At 50.8% G+C, this 26,713-nt stretch overlaps 8 protein-coding genes across 8 annotated transcripts; 6 read left to right on the top strand and 2 right to left on the bottom strand.

Moving 5' to 3' along the window:
• Window positions 1-2,252: 2,252 nt before the first annotated feature.
• LRP88_14785 (amino acid permease-domain-containing protein) lies at window positions 2,253-4,487 on the top strand (the record flags this gene model as incomplete). The annotated part of the gene is made up of 9 exons (XM_083251120.1): window positions 2,253-2,541; window positions 2,595-2,834; window positions 2,888-2,983; window positions 3,031-3,106; window positions 3,154-3,434; window positions 3,487-3,661; window positions 3,710-3,846; window positions 3,938-4,190; window positions 4,244-4,487. The coding sequence occupies 9 exons, from the start codon at window positions 2,253-2,255 to the stop codon at window positions 4,485-4,487; spliced, it is 1,791 nt and encodes a 596-aa protein (XP_083093155.1).
• Window positions 4,488-7,234: 2,747 nt separating this feature from the next.
• On the top strand, window positions 7,235-8,199 carry LRP88_14784 (S-adenosyl-L-methionine-dependent methyltransferase; the record flags this gene model as incomplete). Its single annotated transcript, XM_083251119.1, has 5 exons — window positions 7,235-7,285; window positions 7,333-7,373; window positions 7,419-7,715; window positions 7,766-8,104; window positions 8,157-8,199. The coding sequence occupies 5 exons, from the start codon at window positions 7,235-7,237 to the stop codon at window positions 8,197-8,199; spliced, it is 771 nt and encodes a 256-aa protein (XP_083093154.1).
• Window positions 8,200-8,418: 219 nt separating this feature from the next.
• Window positions 8,419-10,171, bottom strand: LRP88_14783 (uncharacterized protein; the record flags this gene model as incomplete). Its single annotated transcript, XM_083251118.1, has 5 exons — window positions 8,419-8,731; window positions 8,789-9,085; window positions 9,136-9,551; window positions 9,612-10,024; window positions 10,075-10,171. The coding sequence occupies 5 exons, from the start codon at window positions 10,169-10,171 to the stop codon at window positions 8,419-8,421; spliced, it is 1,536 nt and encodes a 511-aa protein (XP_083093153.1).
• Window positions 10,172-11,305: 1,134 nt separating this feature from the next.
• Window positions 11,306-13,176, top strand: LRP88_14782 (Alpha/Beta hydrolase protein; the record flags this gene model as incomplete). The annotated part of the gene is made up of 5 exons (XM_083251117.1): window positions 11,306-11,575; window positions 11,628-11,856; window positions 11,906-12,727; window positions 12,780-12,965; window positions 13,019-13,176. 5 exons carry the CDS (start codon window positions 11,306-11,308, stop codon window positions 13,174-13,176), a joined length of 1,665 nt encoding a protein of 554 aa, XP_083093152.1.
• Window positions 13,177-14,938: 1,762 nt separating this feature from the next.
• LRP88_14781 (polyamine acetyltransferase) lies at window positions 14,939-15,599 on the top strand (the record flags this gene model as incomplete). The annotated part of the gene is made up of 2 exons (XM_083251116.1): window positions 14,939-15,040; window positions 15,090-15,599. 2 exons carry the CDS (start codon window positions 14,939-14,941, stop codon window positions 15,597-15,599), a joined length of 612 nt encoding a protein of 203 aa, XP_083093151.1.
• Window positions 15,600-17,463: 1,864 nt separating this feature from the next.
• On the bottom strand, window positions 17,464-18,720 carry LRP88_14780 (ClpP/crotonase-like domain-containing protein; the record flags this gene model as incomplete). The annotated part of the gene is made up of 5 exons (XM_083251115.1): window positions 17,464-17,835; window positions 17,895-18,011; window positions 18,138-18,167; window positions 18,275-18,405; window positions 18,531-18,720. 5 exons carry the CDS (start codon window positions 18,718-18,720, stop codon window positions 17,464-17,466), a joined length of 840 nt encoding a protein of 279 aa, XP_083093150.1.
• Window positions 18,721-20,119: 1,399 nt separating this feature from the next.
• On the top strand, window positions 20,120-23,488 carry LRP88_14779 (uncharacterized protein; the record flags this gene model as incomplete). Its single annotated transcript, XM_083251114.1, has 6 exons — window positions 20,120-20,720; window positions 20,773-20,907; window positions 20,961-21,198; window positions 21,247-21,531; window positions 21,584-21,677; window positions 21,728-23,488. 6 exons carry the CDS (start codon window positions 20,120-20,122, stop codon window positions 23,486-23,488), a joined length of 3,114 nt encoding a protein of 1,037 aa, XP_083093149.1.
• A 2,082-nt stretch (window positions 23,489-25,570) lies between these two features.
• On the top strand, window positions 25,571-26,527 carry LRP88_14778 (uncharacterized protein; the record flags this gene model as incomplete). Its single annotated transcript, XM_083251113.1, has 1 exon — window positions 25,571-26,527. The coding sequence occupies one exon, from the start codon at window positions 25,571-25,573 to the stop codon at window positions 26,525-26,527; it is 957 nt and encodes a 318-aa protein (XP_083093148.1).
• Window positions 26,528-26,713: the final 186 nt, after the last annotated feature.

The following is a 26,713-nucleotide window of genomic DNA, read 5'->3' as shown; positions in this document are numbered from 1 at the left end:
GGCATTGCCTGCAGTGAGGATGCAGTCAGTTCCTCGTCGAGGATGAGGCGTCACTTGAAGAGATGGTTTAGCCTCTTTTAATGGCTGAGAATGCGATTGTGGATCGTCAAGATCTCGAGGTGGTATTCGTGGTAGAGACGTATGTAGCAAGCGTTCTCGGACTGGGCGGCGTCGATGGGCTTGCTCTTTAACTTCCTTTCGTAGCCTTTCTGCCATCTCTTCCTGTCTCAGGCCGCCATCCATCCACTCGGGTTTGTCTTCGGTGAAGTAACAGGCGATGTTGAGTGCCGAGCAAGTGTCGCAAACTGGCCGGATCTCATCACACTTCTTTCGCCGGAGGCGACAAGTCCAACAACCATCAGAACTCCGCATGGCTGGTCATAAGTCGACTCTGGGATAGCAGAATATTTGCGAATACTAAATGGCTTGTCGGCGTAACGTCGTATCAGGAACGTGGGTTGGCTCAGTGGCGTAGGCCGGGAGTGAATGAATGAGAGTCAAGAACGATTGATTTGAGTTTGAGGGAAACCGTGAGAAGGGAAATATTGAAGCTTACATAAGCCAGAGTTTCCTGATTCTTATCATATCTACAAAGAACTCCCCTTGGAATGAGCTTCTCTTTCTGGCCGTGCATAAACATCAAGGCGCTTGGTTGAGTGACCAAAAGGAATTCAAAATTCTAACTTGGCCTGGCAAGAAGAGGTGCTATGTAAGAACCGAGCCCTGTAGTCCAATAAAGCGACAGTATAGCTGCCATGTATCTGAGCAGACATCTCAGAAGTCGTAGCAATTTCATAACGGTTGCTAACAGCTGGGACATAATTATTAGGCAAATGCAGCTCGGATGATCGGACGCGTGGCAAGCAGGTAAAACCAAGCTCCCATTATTAATTGAGGCCTGGAAGATATAAGGTGCTAAACTTGTGGATGGGATTGACTGTTTCATGGACGACACTGTCATTGCTTGCATACATCCTGCGGGAAAGTCATTGTGAAGCTGTGTGGCGACGATTGATGCTTGTGCTGAAAGAACCATCATATCAGCGGTGGGGGTGGGGTCGTGGAAAGTTGATTCGGAAATGCCCAAATCAAAGTGGAAAGACACTTGAGAACCGTGAATAGCCGACACAGGGTTCAACTACTGATGCATAGGGCGTGGGAGAACTAGCAAGGTCGGAACCCACGGCCGCGTGGGTTCTCAAGTAGTATTAGATATTTTCCGTTACGTTGCATCGAGAAATAGTGTAAGTTGATTCCTAACTAAGCAGCTAGAAAAGGCACGGTCCAATACCTTTTCCCCGGTGGCTAGATTCTCCTCAAAGCACTCAATCTATAGCCCCGATGGCATCATCTGGGCGGACCCATGCCCTCTCTATTTGGTGGATTCGAGCGCTCTTGGCCCTGTATCTTCCACTCATTGAGGGTCTAGGCAGCATTGTATCTCACCTTGTTGTCGGGCCTTTTGTCTTGGGGTTCTTCATGATGAGGCGACGCAAAGGGCGTGGTCTAGCGAGATGAACTTGGCAAAGGATTCAGGCAGAGTGACGCCTCCAACATCTGATCCTTCCATCACGGTGTGTATTCTGGCCAATCGGTGTCATGAAAAACCCGATATCTCCTGTTGTGGAGAGAAAAGGCGGGTGAATCCCGTGGAGCAGAAGACTTCAAACGGTCGGAGGAGGGCCGGTTTACGAGTCGGATTCCAAGCCGGCCGAACAAGGGGATATGCTTATTTTAAGGCATTTTAGACTTAATCAACAAGGTTGTCCCCGCAAAGCGGCCGATTCGTACTTGGTCGCAATGTGTGTGATGTAGCCACGGTGACCTCACTACGACTCCCCACGAATGCGGCTCAATCTAAACTTCAAAGAGCGAAAGAAAAGAAGCCCTGCTTCTAGAAAAGACACCATTGCTCGTCGATTTGTCGGGGCGTGCCTCTTTCGTAGGTGCTCGTCCAGGCCTGGGGGCTCCTTGTCATGTAACACTAGCTTTGGCGTCATGCCTAGTATCCATGACGTGCTTCGTACAAGGTCGCTCAGACTGGAAGGTCACTAGCCGTCACGCAATCAGAAGCCAATCTTGATGTTTCGGTATAGTAAGGCCCGACGCTTGGCAGATCGACGTCTAGTGCCAACAGTTTAACAGGGAGGCACGTTATACAGGTCGTATTAAAGCCATGGCCGTCTGTTACCTTTGATCAGCATCCCATCTTCTCCAGCAGTCCATTTGCTTACCTGCAATCGCCTGCCATAATGGGCCTCTCACTTGGCTGGCGAGCGAAGCCCGAGGCTAAACCAGCCGTAACTACGGCTGGCGAGAGTGACCTCAACTACACGTCCGACAGCTCAGACCCGGCTCTCCTCCGCGATGGAAACCTCGCTTTTACTCGAGTACAGGGTGGAAACGACTCGAAGCCGTCGTACCAAGAGGCCATTGGAGCTCCTGTTGAGTACAACTCGCCGCTGGGATACCACGTTGGATGGATCACCATCATCTTCCTCAATGTCAACCAGATGGTAGGATCTGGAATCTTTTCATCCCGTGAGTAGTTGTCCTTTCCACCGAATGCATCAATCGCTAATTTCTTCGCCCAGCTGGAACGATTTTGAACAAAACCGGATCAATTGGCCTGGCCCTGATTTACTGGTTCATTGGCTTCCTGATGGCCCTCGCGGGTTTCGGTGTTTATCTCGAGTTTGCCAGTTACTTTCCTAACCGATCTGGATCAGAAGTGGTCTATCTTGAGCAAGCCTATCCTCGGCCGAAGCATTTCTTCCCCATCGCCTTCGCTGTGCAATCCGTCATTCTGTCGTTTAGCAGCAGCAACGCCATTGGTGAGCTGGACCAAAGACTCCCTTGACTTGCCTCAACTAACAACCTCTTCCAGTTCTGTCTCGATACGTATGGAGAATTGCTGGCAAGGTGCCTTCTGATTGGCAGATGAAGGGAGTAGCCATTGCTGCTTACTCCCTTGCTGTAATTTGTATGTATTCATACTAATGATGATCAAGTGCATGCTAATTCCCCTAGGCGTCATTGCCCACAACAAGTACTCCTTGTGGGCCACCAACTTCATCGGTTTCCTCAAGATCATTACTCTTGTCTTGTAAGTATGGACCACGATGTGGCCGAATGTTTTCTAACTTGTCCCAGCATTTCGATCACTGGTCTGGTCATTCTTGGCGGCAATGTTTCAAGCATCCCCGACCCCAAGGCCAACTTCCGTGACTCCTTCGCGGGCACCACCGACAACGGCAACGACCTTTCAACAGCCCTAGTAAACATTGTCTTCTCATACAGTGGTTATGCCAACGCGTTCAACGTGGTCAATGAGATCAAGCGACCTATCCCAACCATCAAGAAACACGGCTTCTTGTCCCTGCTCGTGGTTGCGATTCTCTACATGCTTTGCAACATTGCATACTTTGCAGCTGGTATGTCATTTCATTGATCGAAACGTCATCATGTTAACCAGATTTTGCACAGTTCCCAAGAAGGAGTTTGCCGAGTCTGACGAGATTGCCGCTGGCGTCTTCTTCACTACCGTTTTCGGAACTGGTGGTGCTGAGACTGCCCTAAATGTCCTCGTGTTGCTCAGTGCCTTTGGTAATCTGTTGGCTGTCCTTATCGGACAGTCCAGAATGATTCGCGAAATTGGACGGTGAGTTTTGATGGTCTCGAGTAGGCTGCCAGTACTGACTGTCCATAGACAAGGAGTGCTGCCTTTCACCACCTTCTGGGTTTCAACAAAACCATTTGGAACGCCTCTTGGGCCGTACCTCCTGAAGTGGGGGATGACATTTATCATGATTGTTGCGCCCCCAGCGGGTGATGCATTCCAGTTTGGTAAGTCTAACTCCCGACTGTAGCCGGTTATTGATCACAACCCCAGCTTATCTGCATTTCCAATTGCCACGTTGACCTAACTATGCCATAGTCGTCAGTTTGAAGACTTATCCTGATGGTCTGTTCCATCTGGCCCTGGGTATTGGATTGTACCTTGTCCGACGTCATAACAAGCGTGTCGGCAGAGGACGCCGAGACTTCAAGGTCTGGGACGTCCTTTTGATCTTCTTCATCCTCATCCAAGTCTTCATTATCGCTATGCCCTGGTGGCCACCGAAGGGTGGTCCTTACGCCGGTGAAGTCAGCTTCTGGTACGCAACGTATTGCGTGGTTGGTATTGCAATGTAAGTTGTTCCTCCTTGGATTTGGATAGACTCCCTCACTGACACGTGTCTAGTATGATTACGTGCTACCTCTACTACGTCGTCTGGATTTATTTAATTCCCAAGTGGAAGGGTTATGCCATTCGGACAGAGGTTCTGGAGGTCGACCAGAATGGCGCCAACACACACCGATTGGTCAAGGTTCCTCTCGCAGAGGTGGATCGGTGGGATTCGGAACATGATGACGCTGGAAATCTCAGGCAAAGGCATGTTGAGAGCCCTGTTCAAGAATCTGTGACGACTGAGGAAAAAGTCTGAGGCAATGGTCCGAATATCATACCCAGATGCACTACATAGCAGCATAGATGGTTTGCCATCTCACTGAGACCCAATATCCTATACCCTTAGGCCTCACTCACAAAGCTTGAGGTTTATAAAGGGCGCTCAAATAATGACATAAATTTGATGTGAGATGTGACTTGAGATAGGTTTACCAATTCATTGACATTGCGGTATTTCTTCTGAGAGCTAAGTCCATCCTTGAGGTGTACACGTCAACATTTTCGTCAGCACTGATCGAGGCCGATAACGCCTTGTTCAACCCCAGTCCAACACCCGCTACGAGTCGGGCAGGGCGGGATGTGTGATCGACGCTTCGACTACGTCATGCAGGTCTTTGTGCGTGGAGTGTGGGGGCATTGCTGGAAGTCGGGCTTTCTCACCTACCCATAGGATCGTTTCGCAGCCTTTCGAGATCTAGGAGCCTCTTTCAGGTAACCATTGCGAGAAATGTATTTATACGGGGACGGAGAGACTGACAGCAGGGCCGTTATAGCCGGCGGTGATGGAGCAAAGCCGTCCTCACGAAGGAGGGTTCGGAGTTTTGTCGTCGATCAAACCCTGTTTTGAGCGGAGACGAGATAAGCATGAATCAGCCACCTGCGTAACCGATCGGGATGATGTACAATGTATTTATTCCAGATCTCCAACACATTTCATCTTCCAAGAGACAGAGGGCAGCTCATCAACATGGCCACGACCTTTGACATCTCACCCGAGTGGAGGGCAAGCCAACTTCATTTCTACTACCGCCAGCTCTTCATCACGCCCCCATTGGTTTCACGTTGCGATGCAGACCTAAGTGGGAAGACGGCCATAGCCACAGGTTCCAACACCGGGCTAGGACTAGAAATAGCACGTCAGCTTCTCGACCTGGGCTGCCAAGTCATCATTGCGGTACGCGATGAAGCCAAGGGTGAAAGGGCCCGCCAGGAGCTCAGTAATGGCCGTAATCTTCCATCAGGTTTCGTGGAAGTTTGGAAACTGGACATGATATCCTACGAATCCATCATGACCTTTACAAAGCGCGCCGAAAATTTGCAGCATCTTGATATCGCCATTCTCAACGCCGGGGTACAGAAAGCAGAGGAATCATTTACGGCAAACGGTTTTGAGGAAGGCTTTCAAGTAAACTTCCTGTCCACTATGCTTCTGACAATATTGTTGCTGCCTATCATCAAGGGGAAGAGAACCGGAAGCAGCCCTGGTCAGATTTGCATTCTATCATCCGACATGGCCGCGTGGTCCAGGTTCGAAGAAAGAAACACAACTCCTCTTCTATCGGCGTTTAAACAAAAGATGCCAAAATGGGATTTGATGGATCGCTATTGTACAACAAAGCTTTTTGGGCAGCTGTTTCTGTCTGAGCTCTCTAAGCATGTGTCTCCGTCCGAGGTGACCGTCTCTTGCGCGAATCCCGGACTCTGCGGCGACTCACAAATTTCGCGGGAGTTTCAGGGCACTCTCCGCTTTGCTTTCAACATATATTCCTTCTTGTTCAGTCGGACATGCTCTGTTGGAGCTCGCACAATTGTGAACGCAGTTACCACGCTCGGTGATCAAGCCCATGGGCAGTATATCGAAGACGCCAGAGTTCAGCCGTGAGTCGCTACCACATGCCCGCTATGGTCTCGCATTGGTTAAACTGACTTTCACTTCACAGAATGGCTCCTATTGTGTACAAGACTGAAGGCCTGCGTCTCGCGAAACAGCTTTACGAGGAAACTCTTGATGAGCTTTCGTTCGCGGGTGTAAGGGATATTATCAACGACCTATAAATGTCAAACAGTCAATTCGCTGTACAAAGTCTCGGGCACGGCGGGCATAGTTGGCATCGCCGTAGGCTTCGGCGGTTGGCGCAGCACATTATGCGAAGGTCGGCAAGGAGTATCACGTTCACGGGAGTAAAAGCACAGGCCTTGTCTCATCATCCGCGGTTCAGGAAACCTACCCGACGGAAGAGCTCCGGCATCCGCGCGCTTTCAAAGGGGAAGGTGCTATGTCTGTCGAGGAGATCGGCAAATCAGGTCTTCAATTAAGGTAGCATTGCATTTGTCCAACCAGAGTCATCAGGAAGTTGCTGGGTAACCTCTATTTATCCTTGCTATGTAGCACGAATGAGGCAGGTTCCCCGCGTGGAGCCTTGGCTGAGGGATTCTTCGAAGCATGACGTGGTTATATGGCTCACCAGATATCTCGGCCGTATTGTGCGTGTTTTTTCCATCCCCATTGCTGTTCCAGAGCGTGCGGCAACACTATCCAAAATGAGCAACGAGGAACAGACTCGCCAGGGTATCGCCATTGTATGCATCTCGCTCGCGGGCATCCAGTGCAGCCTCGGCATGTGCTAATTCGTGTAGGACCCCGAGGTCACTGGCCGGGATGACAATGACACTTGTGATGATGTGGAGAGGTCCAAAAACCTTATTGTATGCAAAGGGAACATGAACTGACCGTGAGATCAGCACGTTCTCGTCCACGGCATCGGCATCCTCGAGCATTTACGAGTATCGAAAGATACAAGGACGAACCTACCAGAGCTCCAACACAACAGACTATTGGTAATCACCCGTATTAATCTTCACACCTCGAACTAGTAATACTAACTCACCCAAGGGCACCAAATGACGAAAAGCATGTCGAGGCATTTGACGTAGCGCAAGTCTCACTGAACTGTTCACTACGGGTCGATCCGTTGACTGCTGTGTAGGCACGAGTGGCTCACCATGATGTTGGATGACAAGTTGTACGCTGTTCCACTAGGCGACAATCCCCAGGTGAAAAGGTTTCATGCCGAGACATGCATGTTCTGACCATCAAGTAGCGCATCTTGGATGTCGGAACGGGAACCGGAATATGGGCCATGTCAGTCTCACCCTACCCTGATCTAGAGCCTTTCTGACCAATCAGTGATATGGCAGACAAGTTCCCATCTGCCGAGGTCATTGGCGTCGACATCTCGCCAACTCAGCCTTCCTGGACGCCTCCGAATGTCAAGTTTCAGATCGACGATGCTCAGCTGGACTGGACCTTTGAGCCTGCCTCATTCGACTTTATCCATGTTCGCTATCTGCATGGCGCCTTTGATGACTGGCCAAAGCTGTATAGGCAGATGTTCAAGTTTCTGAAGCCTGGTGGTTGGTTCCAGCATATCGAGCCCAATATCCACTTGAAGTGTGAGAACCCCAAGTCGGTGGCTGAGAACGAGTGGGTACCTCTGTGAAAGAGTGTAAATAACCGAGCTCATGTCGTCTTAGAACCTTCAAGCAATGGGCCGGGCTCTTTTTCGATGCCGGCGACAAGATCGGTCGCACCTTTAGAGTCACCGACGGCATCATGGAGCAGTCTGCCCGAGAAGCAGGGTTCGAAGACATTGTGCACAAGATCATCACGATTCCTCTCAGCGGCTGGCCAAAGGAGGATAGACTCAAGAAGGAAGGCCAGTTTGTTGGCTTGTACATGGACTTGAGCTTGGATGGCTTTGCCTTGTACCCGATTGGGCAGATCCTTGGTTGGAGTCGCGAGAAGGTGGACGATATTGTTTCCAAGATGCGGGCTATTATCCGAAATCCCAAGCATCTTGGCAGCGGAGACATGTGAGTGCGCCGGGGCTGTAACTACTGGCAGTACTAACGTGAGATCTGGTAGGCACATGGTGTATGGCCGAAAGCCACTCAAGACGGATGAGTGAGAGGCGCCGGAAGACTCAGATTGAGGGAGGTAAGAGTCGCGGGATAGCAGGGTAGATTGCCTCTTTCGCTGAAATTCCCAGTTTCTACTTCGATCAAGATCTCTCTTTTGCATTACTATGTATCTGATCGCTTTGAACTACTTCCTGCAAGCTAAGCCAGAGCCAATACAGCTCGAAGATGGTGTGTACGGGTATTATTTAACAATTGGAAGCTTCCAATTAAGCCTTTCCTTGCTCCTTGTTGTCGTTGACCAGCGCAACCTCGGCAACATACGACTTGAACTTGCGAGCAGGAACGCGGTTCTCGAACATCTCCTGGACCTCGGCGTAGTTGCGGCCCTTGAGTTCGGGAAGGCAGAAGTAAAGGTAGATGCACATGGGCACCGAGAGACCGAAGAAGACGAAGCAGACCTTGCCGCCGAGGTTGGCCTGGTCGGTGTTGATGAGGTAGGGCATGACCTGGGAGACAAGGCAGGAGAAGGCGGTCGAGACCATGATGTTGATACTGTAGGTCTTTTGTCGGAGTTGGACACTGGAGCATGTATGTTAGCTTTGCTCGAGTAGGTATTCAGGCTGATGAGATTCTCACCTAGCGGTTTCACCACCGACACTGTAGGCGACAGCACCCAGGGTGGCCTGGTACAGGAAACCCCAGATTACCATGAAAGCGACAGTCGCAGACAAGCTGGGGCCGGAGCCAATGGTGCTGATTCCACCGATGACGAGCAAGAGACCAGTCATGACGAAGCATCCACCAACGATCAGAGGTCGTCGTCCCAGGCGATCGATGAGCGGCCACGAGCACATGTTTCCGACGAGCTGAATAGCATAGGCGATTTGACCGATAGCGAGGGGATCGTTGACGCCGGCAAGACGGAAGTAGTATCTATTAATTGTCAGTATGTAAGCTTCGGTTGTTGATCTTTGGGAACCTACGTGAGATAACCGTTGATGAAACCAATGCCAATGAACTGCTGCGAAAGGTACACCATGATGATAATAGTGGTTCGTCGCAGGTTAGTGCCCTGGAAACACTCAAGCCACTTGCTGTTCTCCTGCGCCTTCTTGGCCTCCTCCTCCTTGGCAATGGCGACGGTCGCAATAGCCATAGCAGCATCCACATCAAATCCGTCACCGTTGAATCGTCGGAAGGCCTTGGCAGCATCGCCACGGCGGCCCTTGATGATAAGCCATGTAGGAGACTCGGGAAGGAAGAAGAGGTTGAGGAGAAGAAGTCCGGGAGGGATAACCTGGGTGATCAGGGGAACACGCCAGGCCATGTCCGAGGGATCCTTCTTGCAGGCGAAGACGACGAGCGAGTTGAGCCATTGGCCAAGAGTGATCATGGTGTTCTAGATTTGTTAGCACCACGCATAGGACACCTGGCACTTGGCTTTTTCGAGAATACTTACCAGAAGAGCCAAGCACAAACCTCGCATCTTGATAGGCGCAAGCTCAGCAACGAAAACAGGACCAAGCGAATGTCCAAGACCGAAACCGAAAGTCGAAACAACCTTACCCCCAAACAGCATCAGGATAGACTCGCTAAAGTACTGAAGAATGATTCCTCCGAGGCAGATGACACAGGCAACGATGATAGTCTTCTTTCGGCCGATAAAGTCGCTAACAATACCAGTCGCAAAGGCAGAGGTGAAAATTCCGACGGTGGCGGCGGCGTTGAGAATTTGCTGATCGTGAGCGGCGACGACCCAGGCCTCACCAGCCTGGTATCCGAACTTTTTGGCGAAAGGAGTAACGGCGAGGAGTTTTCCTGTCATGGACATTTCATAGCCAAAGTTGACGGGAAGAAGGTAGATGATCAAGCCTTGGCGGTCAGTTTGATGAAGACACGCATTTTTGTTCAACATGACTTACAGAACATCAAGACGCGTCGATTCTCCCAAAAGTCGTGCCAGACGAGATTCTCGTTGGCCCTGCTAGGAGGAAGAGCCGCAACCGCGCTCTTGGGCATCTCCTCCAGCTGGATGGCCTCTGGGGCCTTTGGCTCAATGTCTTTACTCATGATTGATGCTGCTGTTGCTCAGATGAAGGTGCAACCTTGGATGATGATGGCATCAACATCGATGCGCAGATCTTTGGTGATATATAAAAAAATATGCAAAGTCAAACTTAACCCCAGATCTTCCCCGCAAGAAACCGACTCCGGGTAAGCTTGTTTTCGGGATGCGGAGAGAGCAGGTTTTGCCTTCCGATTGGGTTCTCACCTCTCGCCTTCAGCCCCTGGAGGAGAGCGGGTCTTGTTTCGTCCAATGCGAGCTTTTCGTCTCCAACTGTTGGAGTGAATCTAGAAGCTTGAAGCACCCTTCGTGTTGGCCCTAGTCATGAACCTGGGCCTGAAACTCCTAGTCAGGCAAACCTAAGCGCTTTTGCTGCTACCCTTGCACAAGCGAGCCACAGACCATTCCTATATCTTGCTAGCACGTGGATCCCGAACCTAAACCTCTCGGAACAGATGCCATTTGTGCGTTCCGGATTGCCTGATGGGTTCCGAAGACTTAAAAGGCCTTCTTCTCCTCCACCAGCTCGTCCTGATTTATCACACCACATGCGGAGAAGCCTTCACCAACCCCATGACCGTGGCTACCCCCCGCAACTTAAGAGTTCCTTTCCCCATGGGCAGCTATGTCCGTTCAATCGGGTCACTCTTAGTCAGGCAAAGAGACCTGCGTCGGTCAAGCTGACCCTGGCGTACCTGGTAGAGCGGCAGTTAACCTCGGCAAATGGGCCGAGCAAGGTTAACCAAAGTCAACGTGACGTGACAAAGACCACCACTGGACGGAGAATCGATGGATACTACGCTCACTTTGAATATGACGTCCTTGGAAACCTGTAGCGCCTTCTCCGCAAATTCAAGTCGAGCTCTATAGCGAGAGTGGTTAGCATGCTCCATGAATGATCTTCAGCATCACGCATTTGCCCGGGGATACTCGGCTACATTAATCCGCAATCCTAGTTATACTCGGATTGCCAGGATTGTAACGACGCAATATGGAGACAATAGGGCGCATGTCATGAAGCTATAAAGTAAAGTGACCCCGCCGCTTGGAACTGGGAGCTGCATCCTCACACCCGGGGTAGTTACATGATGGCTTCTCTTCTAAAACTTGTCACGGCAGCCCTTGTGCTTGCCGAGGGCACCCTTGGCGCTGCTACCAGGCAACCGCCCACTGTGCAGGTCAAGAACGGTACCTATGAGGGCAAATACGTCGCGTCATATAACCAGGATCTCTTCCTCGGTGTTCCTTTCGCCCAACCTCCTGTGGGATCTCTTCGCTTCCAGAATCCTCAACCCTTGAACACAACCTTCAAGACTAGAAAGGCAACCGAGTATGCTGACTCTTGCGTCGGATACGGAGTAAGTCATTCCCATCACAGCCATCAGTGCAATAGTTACTGACATCTTACAGAACAGCCCTGCTTGGCCGCATACCCTCGGCGAGGACTGCCTGACCCTGAACATTGTCCGCCCGGCAAAGTCAGGACGCGGTAAGAATGACAAGCTGCTGCCTGTTGGCGTCTTCATCCACGGTGGAGGTTGGTCGATGGACTACAGCGCCAATGGTGTCTACAACCTGAGTTTCATTGTGGAGGAGTCTGTGAAGATGGGAAAGCCTTTCCTTGCCGTCTCTGTTGACTGTAAGCATCTAGACTCACGCATAGCAGCTTTATCATTTACATTTGACAGACCGACTCTCTTTCTGGGGCTTCATGGCCAGCAAGGATATCATGGACGCCGGCATCGCCAACCTCGGTCTGAAGGACCAGCGCATTGCCCTGCACTGGATCAAGGAGAACATTGCTGCCTTTGGCGGCGATGTTGACAAAATCACCATCTGGGGTGAGAGTGCTGGAGGTGGCAACGTCGGCTACCAGGCTACTGCTTTCGGAGGAAAGGATGAGGGCCTTTTCCACGGAATCATTGCCCAATCCGGAGCTGATGGAACTGACATGAAGAACCTGACTAACCCCCAGAAGCGCTACGACACCATCGTTAAGGCCGTCGGATGCGACAAGAAGAAGGACAAGATTGCCTGCCTTCGAGGTGTTCCTTTCGAAAAACTCAACGCGACCAGTGTCCTGGTTCCCGGTAACTTTTACCCCGTTGTTGATGGAGATTTCATTCCCGACTACTCGTCAACGCTTCTTGAGGAGGGCAAGTTCACGAAGGTGCCCATCCTTCTTGGCACCAATGCCGACGAAGGCACACTATTCGGAAATTGGGGTCTCAACACCGATGAGGAGGTCAGGAACCTCATCGCCTCGGCCGGTCCGGATGCTGCGACCATCGATATCCTAATGGCTCTGTACCCTAACGTTGATGCGCTCGGTCTGCCCGCTGCGTATCGCGTGAGGCCCGATGGCCCTGTCGGGGCCCAGTTCAAGCGCGTCATTGCTCTGCAAACTGATCAGCTTTTCACTTCGTGGAGGCGTCTGAGGACTGACGCTTGGTCCAAGAATGGAGCCACTGCGTACTCGTACTTGTTTGAGTCACCTAACACCCAAAACTGTAAGTGGCTGCCAGCATCTTACATCGCTCCAAGCTGACCACATCCTTGTAGTTGAGTTCTTCGGTACTCCTCACTTCACTGAGATCGGCTACGTCTTTTACAACAGGATTGGCCTCGGCTATGCCAAGGGCCAGAGCCCTCTCACAGGTGCCTCCAAGGAGGTTCTCCAGCTGGCCAAGCTCGTCACTCGCATGTGGATCAGCTTCATCAACGATCTCGACCCTAACAACCACGGCAGTAAGCAAACTTCTCCAAGTCTCCTAGTTGAATGATTTGGCTAACCAACCAAGTCCGCGGTGTTGAGAAGTGGCCTATGTACAAGGCGGGCGGTGGCTACGGAGAGAACTTTTACTTCAACCCCAATGGCTCCAGTGTGCAGCCTGACACTTTCCGACTTGCGCAAACAACCTTTATGAACTCTGTTACGAGGGAGCAGTATGGGCGGTAGAGCTACTAGGCGCAGCAAGCTCTTGTTGACGAGTTGATATGACTTCTATGATCGGCCTTGTGGGTATTAAACTACCTTACATCTTGGCATTTTTCTTCATAAAAAATACATCTGATCACCTCTCATGATGCGGTGCCCGTATTGACCCGGATAGACTCTTATGATATCCAAATCATTCTTCGAAGTTGTATCTCTTCCTTCGTAGGCTATTCTTGGTGAGGTCTTAGGATTCTTGTATCCCTTGAGAGTTTTCAACACTGCCAACATATCTCACCAAGATCAATTCACCAATGGGAAAACATCGCAGGAATAAAAAGTTCATAACATATAGTATTCAAGTCCTATGCAAGGCCATTAAGCGTATAATTCAAGATATGCTAAGTTATACGGGTGGCTATCTGGAATCTCGGTGACGCAAGAGGCCAATCCGACGGTAAGCGATACGACAAGCAGGGTCCTATCACCGCTAACAATACAACCCTATCACGTTTCCTGCCAGCAACACACGGACTATCCAATGTGCACATATCGTGGCACTATTGGCAGACATATGCAAGCCTCACCCATGTGGCGTCGGTCCAAGTGACAGCGGGTGCATGACCACTCTTGCATCGAAGATCAATCAGAAGACTGGAAAATCATACGATATCGGTCAATAACATGGCTGGGAAACGGTCATTTGGCCTTGATTTATGGCCTCTTATCTCTGTACACGTAGCTTTTCTGATCCTGCTCTGCCTTAAAATGTCAGTGCATCTCTGGGCATTGAAGCAGGGAGCTATTGAACTCTAATGACGACCATTTATCGATGACCGATCTCCGCAGTCCGAGTATTCAATTTCCTCACCGATATTCTGCCTGCGATAATATCCACCTTCGTTAAGTAAGCACCTTTGCGGTCGGCTTAGCAGCGATAGTTTTGATCTACTAAGAAGCGATACGGAGGACTTGGTCCGCCTCAGCCCTAAAGCCGATATGACGACGAAGCCCATTTGAGGAAGGCGAAAAGGCGACCAGTAAACTCAAAGTCCAGAAATGGAATTCACGTGAAGGAAAACCGTTTTTCTCGTCTATTTCGAGAAATCCCGCGGGCTGATGGATGGCTGATGTCTGTTCGCGCGCTCGGACGGACAGCTGTCTTGCTGCAACCTTTACGAGGCTCGATGGAAAGTCAATACTTGTCACCAGTACCTCGAGGGACATGGAAGGCCGGACTTCTTCTAGGTCCTCTTTTTACTTGATCAACGATTTTACCGAGGCAGGCAATCTCTTATTAGCCTTGGCTGGTTCTATCGGTGAAAGTGGCCGAGACAGATATGAGTCTAACATGACTGGCTCCCATCTTCTCTTAAATCTCCTTTACGATTACCCTTCTAATATTCTTACTCCCTCTATTCTAATATAGCTGAAGAGAATATTTCAGGCATCAGCAAGGAGTGTGGTTTTGGGCATAATATGAGCATGACTTGTGCCCAACGTAACAAAACAAAATTCCGACATCGCAACTTCAAAGAGGACCTCGTGTAGAGCCAGAAACACGAAACGCTTCCTTCGAGACTCAATTACATAATTCTTCCGATCACAGGGCTTCATCTCGCCATGTGAGGAGACAGTGCTCAAGTTAAGGGCGCCTTTGACGACATGCCCCACTGAAGCAACCCCACTCGATGCATCAAGACGATGATATAAAGATAACCGAGCTAGCTTCAAAATAGCCTCGTTCATCGGCGAGAGGACCATATCGACGCATTCTACACTCACAATGGCGCTCTACGTCCGACAGCTTAACATCAACGACCTTGAACGGTCTCTCGTCGTCGAGACGGCAGCATTCCCGCCCGCAGAGGCGGCCACTCGTGAAAAGGTAGCGCCCAAACGATGACGTGTAGAGTCCTTCACCAACCGTGTTCTAGATCGAGTACCGCTTGACCGTCTGCCCTGAGCTTTGCGTCGGTCTTTTCCTTCGCGCTGGAGCAGATTTGCCCGCTCAAGCCCCTCAAGACATCCCCATCATCGCCGAGGGTGCCTCAGACGACGATGTCCTGATTGGACACGTCATTTCCACAATGTCAACAAACAAGCCTGTGCGGGATGAGGACATGGCTTGTCCACCGGAGTGGAAGGCCAACCCGCAAGCCGACTACGAGGTTGGCCATAAGAAGAATGGCACAACGATTGCACTGCACGCGCTTGCCGTCTCGCCAAAGTACCAGAGGTCTGGTTTTGGCAAGGCGCTCGTGGCGGCGTATATCGGCCAGATGAAGAAGGCTGGCAGGGCTGAGAGAATCTCGATTCTCACCTACGACCGCCTTGTCCCTTACTACCAGAAGCTCGGGTTCGAGCACTATGGAAAGAGTGAATCGGAATATGCCGGAGTGGCCTGGCATGATCTGGTAAGTACACGCCCACAACAAATTTTGTGAAATATTGCTAAGTGTCACAGTCATACGTTTTCTAAACGAAATTCTTACCTGTATCAGATGGGAAAATCTGATGCGGATATGTCTCGGCAACAGGAATGTAGATGGGCTGATTTGACCGAGGTTGATGTAGAGACTAGACATTGGTTTTGGTTTCTGGAACAAATAAAACGTGTAAAACATTCCATAGGTGAATAAAACCGAGGATAAAGATTGTGTAACATCGAATTACCTGTTGATGCACGCGAGTTCAATCTCAGAATTTGGATGAGAGTGAAGCGAGGAATGAGTTGGAGGGTCTGATCTCATAGCCCGCAACGACAACATAGATCCACCCCTATTTTCAGTGAGTTAGGTAGTTGATGTGAGGAACCATCTTCCTGACTCCAGTTGGTGATTTTTTTTCTTCCTTTTTTTGCCTGGAGCTGCTCCTAGGTCTGTGATAGAAGGTTGATGATGGCCCCGACATGTGACGTTCAACTTGTGTACGCCCCCTTTAATCAAGAAACAGCAATCTAAGGTAGACCATGATATTCGTTTGTATGGTATGTATATGCCGGAACTTGAATTATGTGAATTCTGAGGGCTAATACTTGGTGGAAAGCCCATTTCATTTGATTCCATGCTAACCTATACGGGCACAGCAATCCTAGGTTTATTCGTCTATCTTGATCCCTGAAATCTGCTTGTCTGTATGAGACATTGATCTTTTCAATTATAATAGCCATATCTGTACTTGCTGACGAGGGCATGCATTCTTTAGTTCAACCCATCCCTTGTAACTAGTTCGCTTTAGCAAGCGGAGAGGCACGACTAGCGTTGCCAGTGGACTCTGAATTCAATAATGCCAGAGGTGAAATTGCATTGTTATGAAGAGGAATGAATTAAAACTTGCTTAAAATGCCGTGGAACGAATTACAAGGCCATAGAGAAATGTTGAATCCACGGCATATCTCGGTAGAAACCCAGTCCCATAGTAACTGTCAAGTCTGTTGACATTGGAATCAGAAGTGACGTCGGCCAGATCCGCAAGCGAGACAAGGCTCCGTCAAATCGACAGAGGCTACGAGCCGTGTCCAGCTGAGTATGGATCCCCGATCTGAATCATCACGAATGACATGTTTCCGTGTCAATGGCGCTTGCCAAGAAGGCTTGGTCTCGGCCTTTTCGACTCCATCAGCCCTGTTCTAGTGAATACTCCACTCGCCAGGTCAACCAACAACCCGTGGGGGGCGTCTTGGGTCCGAATGTCTGCAACCGACTCCGAGCATTGCATCGTCAAAACAACATTTGCATTTCCAAAGCAGAAACCATGTTCACGATCCCTTTGAGGTAATGCATCGAGTCTATTATACTCCGAGAAAATATAGTCAATTAAGGTTATTTGCCCGAACGCGACGTCGCTTGCTTTCCTGGTGTTATCGCATCGGGGACACGGGACTCCGTTCCGACGGGACGCGCCGTGCCGCCTCAAAATTCAAGGCTGTTGAAGATAAAATGCTACCAAATGATAAAAATGCTACCTACGCCATCAGTGCAGATGGCCTCGTGCAATACCACCTTCCATTCAGCCGTATATCTCCGCGGCTTCTTCTTTAAGCAATGGTCAGTGCAACTCCTGGTTACGACCAGATACAGGTTATGGCCAAAGTTTATCAAGACCTTCCTAACAGGGACCCTTCCGATGCCACGGTCCCTGGTGACGCGTTGCATCAAACACCAACGGAACGAGCATGCACCTTGAACCTGGGCATTGACGTAACATTCAGACAGAGATATCCCGTCAACCCCCACTCAAAAAGCCCATTACTCATTGTGTGACCAAACAAAAGATCCTTTCAAGTATCAAGAACAAGACCGAAATAGGCTACTTGGACTTCCACTCGGGTGTTCTCTTCTCAAGAAACGCCCTCACACCCTCTTCCTTATCAGCCGTGCTAAACGCAGTGTAATACAAGCTCCTCTCAAAGTCGTGATCACATCCAAGATCATCCGCTAGGTACCGTGTCAGCGCGGGAATATCAAACAAGGGGAGGACCGGGTGCTGTGCCGGGTACTTGCATCTGCATATCGCCTCCTTGGCGAAGGACAGAGCCGTGGGGCTCAGAGCGGCGAGGCTCTTTGCCGTCTCGAGCACGTTGTGCAACACGCTCCCGTTGTCGTACACGTCGGCGATTAGTCCAGCGGAACGGGCCTCGTCTGCCGAGATGGGCCTCCCGAGGAGGATCATCTGCATTGCCTATAGTGGAAAAATATCAGCTTCCCGTCCCGGAGCCAAAAGATGCGGTGCCAACATACCTTGAACTTGCCCACGGCGTTGGTCAGTCGTTGGGTGCCTCCGGCGCCAGGGATGAGACCAATGGTGACCTCCGGCAGACCGAAGCGGCTATCTCGAGCGGCAAAGATGAGGTCGCACTGTGACGGTGGTGGGCATTATCAGCAAGCATCATTCGTGTCTCTCTGCATGTCTTGGGTTGGGATGACGCCTCAACGTCAGGGTTCAGCTGTCAGCTGTCATGGGGGGCTCAGATCACGACTCACCATCAAAGCGACCTCGAAGCCACCGCCGAGCTGTCAATCATCAGTACGTGGTACTCCACATTAGATCCGAGGCTAGTCTCTTTGTTCTGTCTGTTGAACAAAAGATCTGCTCTCGAAAAAGGGTATTTGCCACTCACCGCCATTCCCTCAACTGCCGCAATGACGGGCTTCCGCACGGATCTCATGCCCGTGCATAGATCCTCTAGATATCGACGACCCCGCGCGGCCTCCGCATCGAGAGCCGAGATCTCGCTGATGTCGGCTCCCGCTACTCGCACGTCAGTCAACTTTCGCAAGTGCCGGGGTGGTGGTACCCCTGGTGTGTGGAGCAGGGCATGGGCAGGGCATGGCATGGCAGTGTAGATGTGCATGGGTGGGATGTGGGCTCTTTACCGCAAAAGAAACTTTTGCTGCCAGTGACAACAATGACTCGCACGCCACGATCCCGGGATGCTTCCTGCAGCTGTTCCAGAAACACGGTAATCAGCTGCTGGGAGAGGGCATTGCGCTTGGTTGGCCGGTTAAAGGCGAGGACTCTGACTCCGTCAACCGGAGTTGAAGCAATGACCAGATCTTCACTCATTGTGTAAAACAAAGGTATAGTAATCACAGACAGACAAGAACTTGGCGCAATCGACTTGAAAGGTCGGGTCCATCTTGGGCGGTGTTGGCTCAAATAGTCGCGTCCGCCAATAACGCGGTTTAGCTGCGTCGATCAATGTGGATATGGGCCGCGACAGCGCAGGCTCAACTGAGACACCTGAAATGATTGTTCGGCCAACAAGGCTCGCAGGCGTGCTCGGAACGGAAAGTGTGTCTCGGTTCGCTGAATTGAGGCATTTCTGATTAAGCGGTGGTTGGGGGTGCGTGGATCATCAAATCTGCACAACCCGCGTCGGGCAATTGTCGATGCAAATCGTTTCTTTTTCGGCCGTCGACGTCGTGTCGATCTTCGGGCCTGTCAATCCGTCGGCTCGGTGTCAGTTCAAGCGGTGATGCGAACCATTTACAGTAGCTCAGAAGATCCTTGCACTTAGAGTTGGCGGTATGCTTTTGGTCGTCAGTTCAGAAGATGTCAAAGTTGAAAATGAAAAGACGCGCAACTTGCAAGGTTGATCCTGCTTATATGGGCTCCAACTCCAAGCCATAATTCCCACTCGACAACCCAATAAACAGCCAACAAAATCTCACCTTGCATCTCCCTCCCCGAGAACCCCACCGAGACAAACCACACCCCTGCCATCCCTCGGCTCATGTGAGATTCTGCAGCTGCCGGAGCACGATCCTGCAGTTCCCGGTCTGCTGGAGAATGCTTGGCAACCCTTGTATCCGCGGTCATGGAACCGTCTCTGGCCTATGTGGGTGTCGTCTTGCAGGGGGGTTCCACAAAGCGGGCGACCTATACACACACACACATCTTGGGGAAGCTTCCATGTTCAGGTACTTGTCGGGAACATTGTTCAGCCATCGAATGATTTTCCACAGCCATCCGCATTGTCATGTGGCATACCCTCCAAACTGGTTAGTGTCCTCGACGCTATTTGGCCCGCGTGCGCTTAGCCTGGCGTAGACGTCTCCCCCTCCAACACCACTTACCCGATCAAGGCGGAGCAAAGGTCCCCTTTTGGTCATCAGTTTTCACAAATCTCGATACCAACAAGCAAAAAAAAAAAGACGCATATCCTCCCCCGGGGGGCGGCGGGAGCTGAGACTCGGACCGCGTGCAGCTGACTGGTCCAACGGCCTGGCCCTCTTTTCCCAACAGTGTGTGCCAAGTTCATGGCGGGAGGCTGGCGGGAGGGAAGGGACATATCAAGAAGCGGAGAGGCCTGGCTATTTAAGGAACGGGCTTCTTGTGGTGTAGGGACGTGAGCACTCAATTAATTTTAAATCATCAACACCAATCTCCTCCTCCTCGACCTGCACGTCGAGCAATTTGAGTTTCTTTGATTATTACCTGGCGTCGATCGTCATCTTGTTGTATGAGCACTTCATCGAAAGTCCCACCCCCAGCTAGCATGGAGCCATCTATGCCCTCAGTCTCTCTCGGCTCGGCCGTACCCATCTCGTTTACAAGAGGTACCTCGAGTAGGCCTAGCTTTTCAACCATCACCGAAGCCTTCTACCACCATGCCTCCTCACAGCCCACAGCAGTCGCGGCCCGAGACCTGTCGGTCGAACCTCCTGCAGAGATCAGCTATGCAGAGTTGGCTCAACGCAGTGTTAGGTTAGCCCGGCGGCTTCAGAACCTCGGAGTTGTTCCCGGGGATCGGGTGCCGCTTGTTGTGAAACGTGGTGTTGGCATGCTTGTTGGTATCGTCTCTATCCTGTCATGCGGAGCTCAGTACGTTCCTCTAGATGGATCTGTCGTGGCAGAAGAGACACTACAGTTTGTCTTGAAACAAACTGGTGGTCGCACTGCTTTGGCTTTGAAATCCACTGCTCATCGTATACTCGATGCTGGAGTCAACAATGTCGTTGTCATTGACGACATGGACGAAGTTGAGCAAGACGCCACAAGTCTCGAGGACTTCAAGCCCTTGAGTAACCCGGATGACGGATGTTACGTGATCTACACATCAGGTATGGTTTGACAAGTCTTATTTGCAAGTACTTAATTGCTGACGGGATATAGGCACTACAGGGACACCCAAAGGGGTAGACGTCACTCACCGCAACGTAACAAACCTCGTGTGCCAGTCGCCTGGCAACTTGGGCATCTCTTCTGGCGTGTGTGTAGGTCAAGTTCTGAATGTCAGCTTTGATATGGGTAAGTAATTCAAATCAAACTTGGGTGAGGGTTGGTGGCTAACTTGCGTGAAGCTGCTTGGGAAACCCTTGGCTGTCTGTCAAACGGCGGCACGCTCATGATGCGTGGCTCCAACTGGTCAAAAGCATTGAAACAAGTAAGTATTCTCTCGTCTTCTATTGTTCAGCAGTCACTAATCCATCTGCAGATTGAAGTCTTGATTTGCACACCCAGTATCTTGGCCAAATACAACCCCTCAGACTACCCGAACCTCAAGGTGGCAGCCACCGCGGGTGAGCCCTCTTCACAAAAGTATGTTGTCCCTTTTCTACCAGCATTCTTTGTCTAACTGGTCTTTAGACTTGCCGACCTCTGGGCATCTCACCTAAAATACTTCAACTGCTATGGCCCAACTGAGACAACAATTGTCAACACCATGCAACCTCACCAATCAGGTCAACCTCTCTCAATCGGAGGACCCACACCGGGAAATAATGTCTACATCCTCGATGAGTTCCTTTCTCCTGTTGCTGTCGGTGAGGTTGGCGTTGTCTGGGCTGGAGGTGCAGGTGTTGCCCGCGGCTATGTGGATTTGCCGGACAAGACGGTTGAGAGATTCAGACTGGATCCATTCGCTCAAGACGGGTAGGTCTCTACAAGCTCGCTTCTTGGTGCATCTACTAACACACCTTGATAGTTCCAACATGTACAACACTGGGGACCTTTGCCAGTGGAACCACGACGGAACCCTCCACATCCTCGGCCGCGTCGACGACCAAGTAAAAGTAAAGGTGTGTATCTATCACCAACCAACCAAACCACCAATACTAACCACCAACAGGGCTTCCGCGTTGAGCTAGATGGCGTCGTTGCAAGCCTCAACTCATGTCCTGCAGTGGACTCTGCGTCCGCCCTCCTCATTGACGGGGAGATACACGCCTTCCTCACACCCCTCGGCTGTCATCTTCCAGAAGTTCAGAGCCACTTGAAGAGTCGCCAACCTTACTATGCCATACCGACAAAGTACCACTTCTTTGAGACGCTGCCCATGACGCAGAACGGAAAGATCGACAAAACGGCGCTGAGGTTGACGGCATCGTCTCCCGTCAAGCACATGTCAACAGACGAAAAGACTCCCTTTGGTCTTGTTCGTGCTCCTCAGCCTGTCCATCTGGGTCATTCTCGGTCCGACTCTTCAACGTCAAGTGCCACACAGTTCAGCACATTCTCCGACTCATCCGATGCCACTCTTATCGATGACCATCAGGTTGATCTCGAGAAAGCCCTCCCTGAAAAGAACTATGGCAAGCACACACGCGGTCTGCGCTATAGAGCGCTCATCATCTACCGCCGCCTCTTCTCCCTAGTTGGCCTATTCAACATCTCGGCAGCCATCGCCCTGATCCTCACCGGAATCAGCCGAGAGTGGCTGGGCAACATCACGGCGATCAACCTGGCAACTGCTGTTCTCGTCCGCCAAGAATTCGTCATCAACGCTCTCTACACGATCACCTGCAGCGTTCCCAAGTCTTGGCCCCTCTGGATCAGGTCTCGCTGCGCCAAGATTTATCATCTTGGAGGTGTCCACTCTGGCGCGGCTGTCAGTGCCGGGGCGTGGCTGTTGGCGTCCAACATTGCCGATATTGCCTGCATGTATGGAAGCTGTGCCAACTGGGGTACGCAGTCGATTGAGTCCAAGACCATCTCGTGGGTCCTCTCTGCCCTTTTCGTTGGCATGATCGCGCTTGCTTGGCCCTCGATGCGGAAGCGCCACCACGATCTGTTTGAGAAGACGCATCGATTTGCTGGTTGGACCATGCTTGCTCTTTTCTGGGCTCAAACTGTTCTCATCACCCGGGACAGCGCACCAGCTGGTACCTCTTTGGGTCAAGCTTGTGTTCGATCGGTGCCATTCTGGCTACTTGCTGTAGCTACCGCGAGTGTCGCCTCTTCTTGGATGTTCCTCCGTAAAGTTCCCGTTCAAGCCGAGGTTCTTTCCAACCACGCCATCAGGCTGCACTTTGACTACACGGTTCCCGTCAATGGATCATTCACTCGGTTATCGTACAAGCCTCTGATGGAGTGGCATTCGTTCGCCACTATTCCCGCTCCCGAAGCCGTCAACGGCAGGCCGAAAGGCTACTCGCTCGTCGTTAGTAACGCTGGCGACTGGACCAAATCGACCATTCAAAACGGCCCCTCCCATATTTGGACTCGAGGCGTGCCGACTTGTGGTGTCATGCGCATCGCGACCCTCTTCAACCGAGTCGTTCTCATCGCAACTGGCTCAGGCATTGGGCCAGTGCTCGGCCACATCCAAAACCCCAGCTGTGCGACACAGCTCATCTGGTCTACCAAGCAACCAGAAGAAACATTCGGAAAAGCCCTCTGCCAAACAATCAGTGACCGAATTCCGAACGCAGTCATCCATGACACCAAGAAATCCGGCCGTCCGGATCTGGTCAAAATGGGCTATAACCTAGCCAAGAGCTTCCAAGCCGAGGCCGTCATCATCATCGCAAACGAGAAGATTACGAAGAAGGTAGTGTACGGGTTGGAGACAAGAGGCATTCCTGCTTATGGCGCAATTTGGGATAGTTGAGCATGTTTTTATGAAGTGTAAATGTCCTGTACTTGTTAGAGCATGAAGCATGAAGCATGAGGGACTGGAGTTTTGGGGGTTAATGACGCTTTGAGATGCCGGAATGAGAATTGATGAATGATTTATGGTTATTTGATATCTTTTGACTCGAATTCTGGAATTGATGATTTGGAATACCCTCAGACGCGTTATCTCATAGGCTAGCTGTTAAACTCTGTCAAGACTTGTCAGACTAAGTTTCAAACTCTGATCGTGGTTCCGGCTGCGTGGTAACTTTCCACCCATGTCACAATGCTACCAAAAGGGTCCGGGTGTGCAAATCAAAGGCAGACGCCCTGGGTGGAGAGTTTAACTTTGGTGCAGCGGGTGGTGTGCAGCTTCAACGTTGTTCAGGGTACATGAACTGCTCTGGTAAAACATGTAAAACATGTCTCAAAGAGCGCATGAAGCCTCGGACTGCCCCTGCAGGGGTTTATGCGAAATTAACAAGACTGCAACTGTCGATCCACTATGGAAGCCATCAAGATATCTCGCTATGTGTCGAGGTTGTACCAGGTCGAGTTGCGAAGATAGTGGTTATAGTCCCTATCGTGCCACGGAAAATTATACCAACAACCAACCTTCATCACGACCCAAGCGACGCCGGATCCTAATGGATATACAATATTCCAATAATCAATCCGTCCTTCTTTCAAAGTCTGCCCATTTTTCCTGAGTCTTTACCTGCCAGATAACCATTTTGTTGGCGGCCGTTGTATCACGGCGCTGAAGTTGGCGCATCCAGCAGATTCACGACAACACTGAGGAGACATAGACCATCATTGATAGAGCATTGTTAATAGATCCCTCGCATAAATGTGCCAAATGTGCCTTCAAAGTTACCCTTGTCGGGTGAAATGATATTTTAGCTTCTCAGCGGGCAGCGCACAAATCCTCATGCCCGTGATGGCTGTACTCTGATGAAGCAAGCCAGAGACATGCTAAAGATCTGTTTGCAGGCTTTTCATTATTATTTCACATACGCTTGCCATTGTATCATGCTCAAAAAGCCTATCTTCTTCCCTAAGTATTCCAGCACCACCAATGGCCATGCCACTGACTCTGCAGTTGAAATGCTCTGATAGGATTAAGAGTACATGAGACACTTCTCGGTAATTACAACTACGCCTTGAGATTGTACATTTTAATAAACTCTTGTGTTTAAAGGAATATTAATAGTCTAAATGCTATTCCGAACGATTGGGTTGTGCAAAATGAAGGCTTCTGACAGACCCTGATTCAGTTGATGCGAATACTAGGGACGAGACAACCCACGTTCCATTGCAGAACCACTACAATTCCCTTCTGGACCACGAAATTTGGAGAAAATGGGGCTATCATTATTTAATTTTTAAGAACTTTATCCCACTGGATTCGAGTTCCCTGGAACCCATCGCGAGTCTCTCGAGCGGACGCGTCTTGATGGTCTAGGGTGGCACGATGGTGCGACTTGGTGGTTGTGTCATCTTTGACGCGTTACAGGGGACCCAACCTTGATTGGGTAGCAAATATCGTGCTGCACGGTCAAACAAGTATCAACCGCGCAGTAAAACCATACCTCAAGTGATATCTCTCACCGACGTCACCATCACGAGCTCCTTTGTTCACGTCGTGTTTGATCACGGAATCTCACGTGACTCGGAGACCGTCGGAAATGAAGTCTCCACACCGCGGCGACTTTTCGAAAAGTCTCCGCTCCGCGGTCCGGCACGGCACACGCACCGACCTGACCTGACGTCGCTGGAGGGCCTGGGATATCCTGACATTATCAGCCTTTCTACCTTGATGGCCAACCTTAGAACCCGCCTTGTAGCGGCCTTCTCAGCTGCGTGACATGGACCCCCGCACAAATACCGACAAGTCCCGCCATCGTGCCTGTGACCCCTGCAGTCAGTTCATGTCCCCCCACGAATTTTCCGCCGAGCTCGCAGACTAACAGGGCTCCCCATAGGGAAGCGCAAAGTGAGGTGTTCGCGACACATTCCGCTGTGTGAGAGATGTTCGCACTTTGGATTGGAATGCGAGTATTCGCCTGTCAGGACAATGGGGAGACCTCGTGTGCGGCAGCCTCGTCATGATGTCAACTCTACAACTGCTTCGATGCCGAACGACCTCATCAACATGAGCACCTTTGACCAGCCAATGGGTGACATCTTTGGAGACTTTACCGCTCAGTTGCCGCCTTTCAACATGGACTTTGGCGGTGGCCGAAACAGTTCACCTGGACACGATTTCTTTCAGTCCCGACCGATAGATGAGGACGAGGCTCCCACTTCACCGCAAGATCATCAAAGCCCTTGCTTGCTTCATCATGGCCCGGGCAAATGCGGTCAAAAAACACCGGAGCGAGACACAACTCCCAGCCTCTCAACAAAGAAATGCAGTTGCGTTGAGTTGGTGAATCAGCACTTCTCTTCAGTTGAAGATTCCCTTGAGACATTCCAGGTTCTAAAGGTTCTACAACAATCAATACGGTCGGCAAAGTCCATCCTGGAGTGCAACACTTGTTTCGGATCGTGGGATACGAACCCTGGGACGTCTAGAAACGTCTATCTCCTCGGTTCATTAATGTCAAGTATTAGCTCTTCATACGGCGACTTTTTCCTCCACCAGAAACGTATCGCTGCCGAGTCAGCGAGTAGCGGTAAACCCATCAAAGTTCTCCTTGGCCAGCCACCAGATGAGGCCGCCATGGTGGAATTGGCCCTTGATGGCCAAAGCTATGGGGACTTCATACGAGCAAGCTTGAGACAGGAGCTGGGGCGTCTTCTGAAGTTGAGCGATGCGTTTGCGGAAAGACAGACTCGGTTACACAACCAAGGCCACGAAGGATGCGAGCCGGGGAAGGACTGTACAAACGTAGAGTTTGTGCCTGACGAAAAACATCCGGCAGAGGTATGTCCGAGAGATGTGGACATCACCGAGGTTTTTTCGTGCTTCCGCACAGTTGACCAGGTGCGGGCCGTTATGATGGAGACGCAGAAGATCATATCAGCATAACAATAGCGAGGGTGTTGGCGTTAGCTCCTGAAGCATTTATGGTAGCGTGAAATATTGATGGCACAATAAACGAGGGAATGGGACCCGGCTTTGAACTGTTCACGAGTGATTTTCGCTCGTTTGCTCCGACCAGCGTCTCCATTACGTTCGCATCGGATATACGCCTTTACGTGCCTGAAATCTGAT

The sequence above is a fragment of the Fusarium phalaenopsidis genome (genome assembly GCF_050370095.1).
Source record: "Fusarium phalaenopsidis strain FUZ10S chromosome Unknown contig_32376, whole genome shotgun sequence".
NCBI classification, from domain to species: Eukaryota; Fungi; Ascomycota; class Sordariomycetes; order Hypocreales; family Nectriaceae; genus Fusarium; species Fusarium phalaenopsidis.
This window is presented reverse-complemented; position numbering and strand designations above follow the sequence as displayed.